Raw genomic sequence first — 6,608 nt, 5'->3', positions numbered from 1 at the left:
AGATGTTTACCAACTGGATCACCACGGGTGGTTGGTGGCCCCCTCCTGACTGGGGGGCCTGTATCGTGCGGCTCCTGGGCCCTCCCTTATGGATTGGGCCTTCTGGGTTTATTGGTTTTCATTTTTATGGTTTGCAGCCTCTGTGTTCTGCATCACTGGAGGGGTGGGGGGGTGCGCCTTGCCCTCGTTAGGGTAGGGATGCAGGTGTGGGGGGCCTGGGTGCTACCCTCCCCTACCCTCCGTACTATACCCTCTGGGCCGCTAGTTTACCAGGATGTCCTGGCTGGTTCTTTTTCCTGTTGCCTCCTTGGGGTTGGGGGCTCTTGCCCTGGCTGGTTCTTTTTCCTGTTGCCTCCTTTGGGTTGGGGGGCTCCTTGGGGGGAACCCTGGCTGGTTCTGTTGCTGGTAGGGTCTACCTGGGCTGTATGTGTCCTGCCGGGACTGGGGGGCAATCCAGAGCACTGGAGGAGGTGCATGGCACTGGCCCAACACACCAGCACCAGCTGTGATCCAGCCTGTCACTGGCTGTGGTCACTGGTTGATGCTGAGTAAGTGTTGAAGGTCAACATCACTGCTTTCTGTCTGACTGCTGGACGGCTTCATTTCTGGTGGATACGAGGGTTACTTACAGACCACAACACAAGCTTCCACAGATTCATCTGATCACTGATATATATGCAGTCTGAACAAATGTGATCAACAGTTTGAATGTAAAGTGACAGATAAATGAGTCAGCAGCTGACGTAGCGACTGATGGAGGAAGGAGGAGTGATGTGTTGTCGTGGTTGGAGGAGGAACTCCTTCAGTTAGGGAAGTGAAGAACGAAGAGAGGCAGCAGGAAACCATCAGAGCCTCAACATGAGCGTCCATCACACTTTGTTCTGCTGCTTCTTCCTCTGTGAGTACATTTATTCTTATTTCTTTCACCCTCAGTCCCACCGTAGGTTTGTTCATATGATTAAACATCATAACTGGAGTCATATTGAGTGGTTTTAATGGATAAATTCAGATTTTTAAACCGATAGCTCATATTTATTCAGGTGTTTTTACTTGTGGAATTTGTTTCTGATACGGATACTGTTTTATTAGCTATCCAAGTAATTTCTTTGAGGCTCGTGCTCACAGAAGAAACTGTCGGTGCACAGATGGACCTTTTGACTTGTTCGGACTTGAAAAAGGGATCCAGAAAAAAAAAGAGTACAAGTACTTGTTACTTCCTCAAAATGAGCTGTTAGCTGCAAAAACCTCAGAATGTTTTTAATTCTATGAAAACAAAGCTTATATTCAGAAAGGTTTGATAAGTAGTACCCAGAACATCATGAAGAGCTTCAGCTGCACACAACAGTTCAGATAGAATCTTGTTTCTATTGCAGCTCTGCTTCTTTTGTTCTGCAGACAAATATAAACCTGAGTGAGACTAAATGAAACCGCATGACCTCATTCTGGCTGTTGAGCTCTCAGTGGTTTGCGTCTCATGTTCGAACCTTTAGTTTTTTACGCTCTAAAAACAGAAGTGTTTTTTGTGTGGATGTGTGGGACGTGCAAGTGTGTGTGGTGATGATTGGGTCTGGGACTTGCTGTCGTCTGGCCTGCTTGTGCTTCTCCCGACGGGGGGGGCGGTGTCGCGACTTCACCCACCTGTGGGCACGTCTTGACTCCCAGGGCACTTGGCCAGGGGCTGACCCACTGTGTGGCTGTCTGGGGCGCTTGGCCCTCCTGGGTATTGGGTGGGGCCTCTGCCGGGGGGTTTGGGGGCGCTCAGGCTCCTGGGGCCCGGGTCCGGTGCACGGCCCATGTCTGGGCAGCTGGGGCCTAGCGGGGTCGGTGGGCTGTTGCCCTGGCTCCCGGAGGGCCTCTGCCCTATGCTTATGGGGGCTCTGTCCTATGCTTATGGGGGCCTCTGCCCTATGCTTATGGGGCCTCTGCCCTATGCTTATGGGGGCTCTGCCCTATGCTTATGGGGGCTCTGCCCTATGCTTATGGGGGCTCTGTCCTATGCTTATGGGGGCCTCTGCCCTATGCTTATGGGGCCTCTGCCCTATGCTTATGGGGCCTCTGCCCTATGCTTATGGGGGCTCTGCCCTATGCTTATGGGGCCTCTGCCCTATGCTTATGGGGGCTCTGTCCTATGCTTATGGGGGCTCTGCCCTATGCTTATGGGGGCTCTGTCCTATGCTTATGGGGGCCTCTGCCCTATGCTTATGGGGCCTCTGCCCTATGCTTATGGGGGCTCTGCCCTATGCTTATGGGGGCTCTGCCCTATGCTTATGGGGGCTCTGTCCTATGCTTATGGGGGCCTCTGCCCTATGCTTATGGGGCCTCTGCCCTATGCTTATGGGGCCTCTGCCCTATGCTTATGGGGGCTCTGCCCTATGCTTATGGGGCCTCTGCCCCATGCTTATGGGGCCTCTGTCCTATGCTTATGGGGCCTCTGTCCTATGCTTATGGGGGCTCTGTCCTATGCTTATGGGGGCCTCTGCCCTATGCTTATGGGGCCTCTGCCCTATGCTTATGGGGGCTCTGCCCTATGCTTATGGGGGCTCTGCCCCATGCTTATGGGGCCTCTGTCCTATGCTTATGGGGCCTCTGCCCTATGCTTATGGGGCCTCTGTCCTATGCTTATGGGGCCTCTGTCCTATGCTTATGGGGGCTCTGCCCTATGCTTATGGGGGCTCTGCCCTATGCTTATGGGGGCTCTGCCCTATGCTTATGGGGCCTCTGCCCCATGCTTATGGGGCCTCTGTCCTATGCTTATGGGGGCTCTGCCCTATGCTTATGGGGGCTCTGCCCTATGCTTATGGGGCCTCTGCCCCATGCTTATGGGGCCTCTGTCCTATGCTTATGGGGCCTCTGTCCTATGCTTATGGGGGCTCTGCCCTATGCTTATGGGGGCTCTGCCCTATGCTTATGGGGCCTCTGCCCCATGCTTATGGGGCCTCTGTCCTATGCTTATGGGGCCTCTGTCCTATGCTTATGGGGGCTCTGCCCTATGCTTATGGGGGCTCTGCCCCATGCTTATGGGGCCTCTGGACTATGCTTATGGGGGCTCTGTCCCATGCTTATGGGGCCTCTGCCCTATGCTTATGGGGGCTCTATCCGGGGGCTTCCTCTGCAGTCTTCTGGGTGGATGCCTGGTTGTCCCTGCGGTGGGCTTCCTGGGTTCTGTGCTCCGTGGGCTGCTGGTGGCCTGGGTCTTGTGGCCCTCTCTGCCTGCTTCTGATTGCTTGGGGGGGCTGTGGATTGTGGTTCTGTACACTTATACACTCATAACTAAGCAGGGTTACCATGTAGGTCCTGTGCCACAGGTGTTGCATGTTCTCACACACATTCATTAGCCCAGTAGCTCGCTAAGCAGTTGATGTATTATCCTGTGGTTTCAGGTCATCTATATCCACAGCTGTGTTGTATGCGATTGCTGCTACTTGTGCTTGTTTTTGTTTGTTTGTGTGTTTGTTTTTGTTTGGGTTTGTTTTTTCTCTGCTTGTCTGCTTTCAGGTGCTCCTGGTGGCGCTATGGCTGGATTCCCCTCAGAGTCCATGGATTGTCGTCTGTTTTGTTTTTACAGGTGTAGCAGCTGGTTGTCTGGTTTTTGTTTCTAGTTTTGTTCTGTTTCCTCTTCTTTACTCTTCTTCTTTCCTTGTCCCCCGGTCTGGTTCAGCTCTATTAGTTTTATATTGTAAGCAAAAATAAATTAATGGGCATAAAAGAAATGAATTAATAAAAAAAATGAAAATAGACAAATAAAAAAAACCGAAGTGTTGGTTTTATGTTTAACTGTCCTCCTGCTGAACCTTTCTAATGATTTCACTGTTTCTTAGTTAAAATGAGACCTTAAACTGTTGATGCTTCATCTCTTCTGCAGCTCTGCAGGCTGGAAACAGCGGTTCTGTTAAAGGACTGAAACGTTTCTATGAAGTCATTGGAAACGACGTCACAATCGGATGCATCGTTAATTCATCTGGAACATGGAAGTTCTTCTGCAGAGAAAGCTGTGAAGGAGAAAACAAACTCATTGAAACTAATCTTAACACAACTCAAAGGGGACGATACAGGATTGATTATGACGATGAAACGTCTGTTTTGTCTGTGAGCATCGAACATCTGACCACGTCTGACTCAGGACGGTACCGGTGTGGTTTGGGCAGATCTTCATCACCATCTTCATACAGAGACTTTAAACTCGTTGTAGACGGTGAGTTTCTATTCAAGCTGAGGAAAAGTGTCAGTTTTCACTGACAGCTGCTGATGTTTTAAACAACCTGATGTTTTTTCTGCTTCATATCAGATTAAACTGCTCAAAGTGATAAATGCTGGTTTCTGCTCGTTAAGTATTCAGCTGTTCTTCTGCTCTTTACCTGCCATCACATCCTTTACAAAAGAAACAGGATGAACTGATTGTTGCATTTAAATGACAAAACTAATGAAATGAAACAGAGTTCAGTCTAATACTCTGCAGAGGGGGGGGATTATGAAGCAGGGAATCTTTAAAAAGCCACTTCCTGTCACTGCTGGATGGGCTGTTAGAGCCACCGACTGATTGAACTGTGTGAAACTGATTAATGTGATCAGACTGCATCATCTTCAGCACAGAAAGTAACTCCTGCCTGTTTTCCTTCTTTAACAGCTCTGCTATATGGAGACAAGGAAGAACCCTTCTACAGAGAAGCTGGAAGCTCTCTGACAGTCGGATGTTCCTTTAACTTTGATGGAAGTACAAAGTACTTCTGCAGAGGAAAAGGAAAAGAAAATGTTCTTGTTCAGACAGATGGTGACAGAGTTCAAAGCGGCAGATACAGTATTAGATATGTAGAGGCATTGGTTGGAGGAGTTCTGTATGTGACCATCTCACAGCTGACCCAGTCTGACTCAGGGCGGTACACATGTTATCTGAAAAGATCTGGATTCTTTGATGGATCCACAGAATTCACCATCTCTGTCACAGATGGTGAGTTTTTACTGAACCAAAATGCTCTGAATGTCTCTGAAAGATTAAAACATGTTTTATCATCAGTCACTGACAGCTGCTGGTAAACTACCTGATGTGCTGTATGATACAACAATCCTGCTTATTGGATTTTTCCACCAGCTGTAATCTCCATCTTTATTCCAGGAACAATGAAACAAACTACAACAAGCATGTTTTTTTTAGATTAAAAGTACTATTTGATTATTTTCTCACAAAATCCACTCAAGCAGCCTTTAAATTAAAGGCTCATTTCATGTTTCATCTTGTTTTTGCTTCATTTTCTGTGTTTTTTCTGTTTGTTTGTTTCCTTTGTGGCAGCTTCTACACCAACAACCGTCGTCACATCAGCTTCTACACCAACAACCGTCGTCACATCAGCTTCTACGCCAACAACCGTCGTCACATCAGCTTCTACGCCAACAACCACACAGAGTTTCAGCTCCAGGTCAGGAAGCTCCACACCTTCAGCCTCCTCTGGAACAGCTGACCAGTCTGTACCGCCTCAGAAGGAAGGAGGAACATCTGCAGGTACATCCAGACGCTGTGCCGAATAGATTAAAGCTTCTATAAAGTCAGTTTATATCCTCAGTCATGATTAAGATGTTAATTCATCTGTAGATTGGTCCTGTCGTGTGATCTGGCAACATCAGCCAGATGAGTCCTTTCCACTGTCGTGGAATCTTGTTCATAAAGGGATGCTTATGTGTCCTGATGAATCTCATCATCAACGAGCTTTGTACTCAAAATGAATACCTGAATCCACAATGACGTAATCTTCTATGTTCCTCTAAAACTTCTGCAGATGTGCTGCTGATTGTGGGTCTGACTCTGGTCTTCACAGTCGCCCTGTTATTAGTGGCTCTGCTGGTATTCTGCAGGAGAAGATCTTCTAAACCTCTGAAAGGTGAGGCATCAGGACACAGATACATAACCCAAATTATTATATACAAATTATTTATGGAACTGTAAAAATGACATAAAACGACTTTGATGCTGAACGAAATTTAAAAATGGGTCTATTTTCAGGACGTTTAAGAAACTAAAATGTGTTTGTGTCTTTCAGGTCAGCAAACAGTGTATGAAACCGTCACTGAGGTGAGTTTCGGGAACTTAAAACTCATTTTTAGTGTTTGTGAAGCTTCTTGAGATGAACACAAAACTAATTCCTCTTTTGAATCCCAATAAAATGTGTCAGGGTGAGAGAAAGGACGGCGAGAGAGCTCCTCCTGCAGAAATCTCCACAGTTTACTCTTGTGCCTCGTTCGTCGAAGCAACTGGAGCTGAAACCAGTGACGACTACAGCTTAGTCATGGCAGTTAGTCCTCAGCACAAAGTAAGCAAACGGTTTGAGCTTCATCCTGTAAAACTTGATCAGGTTTCATTTGTTCATCAGTTCATCAGCTGTCGGCCATTTTATTCATACAACAGTCAGTTTCCAGCCCGTTGTGATCCCCAGAGGGTCAGATTCTGTCCTTCCACCAAAGGTCCTGTCGTCTCAAACACATGCACTTCTTCTTCTTCTTCTTCATCATCCTGCCTGTGAGCTACTTTACCTTTTCTGCAGAGGAGAAGCCGCAGGAGCAGCTCTGAATGAGGATGCACAGCCTTTGTAAGAGGGTTTTTAATCCTGTGTTAAAGACAA

General features: G+C 47.7%; 1 protein-coding gene across 1 annotated transcript; it reads left to right on the top strand.

The window, feature by feature from the left end:
* Window positions 1–4,512: 4,512 nt before the first annotated feature.
* Window positions 4,513–5,935, top strand: LOC140271245 (uncharacterized). The gene is made up of 4 exons (XM_072366369.1): window positions 4,513–4,519; window positions 4,625–5,023; window positions 5,285–5,494; window positions 5,769–5,935. Exons 1-4 carry the CDS (start codon window positions 4,513–4,515, stop codon window positions 5,933–5,935), a joined length of 783 nt encoding a protein of 260 aa, XP_072222470.1.
* The last annotated feature ends 673 nt before the right edge of the window (window positions 5,936–6,608 follow it).

Source organism: Leuresthes tenuis, unplaced genomic scaffold, assembly GCF_036924035.1.
Source record: "Leuresthes tenuis unplaced genomic scaffold, fLeuTen1.0.hap1 SCAF_16, whole genome shotgun sequence".
Taxonomy (NCBI): domain Eukaryota; kingdom Metazoa; phylum Chordata; class Actinopteri; order Atheriniformes; family Atherinopsidae; genus Leuresthes; species Leuresthes tenuis.
Note: the sequence above shows the minus strand (reverse complement) of the source record. Positions and strands in the feature narration are given on the sequence as shown.

Excerpts from the sequence above, each read along its gene's own strand:
- LOC140271245 (XM_072366369.1), top strand. Across the intron at positions 5,024-5,284 it reads ATCATCAGTCACTGACAGCT|CTTCTACACCAACAACCGTC; the intron begins GCTGGTAAACTA and ends CCTTTGTGGCAG. Across the intron at positions 5,495-5,768 it reads GGAAGGAGGAACATCTGCAG|ATGTGCTGCTGATTGTGGGT; the intron begins GTACATCCAGAC and ends AAACTTCTGCAG.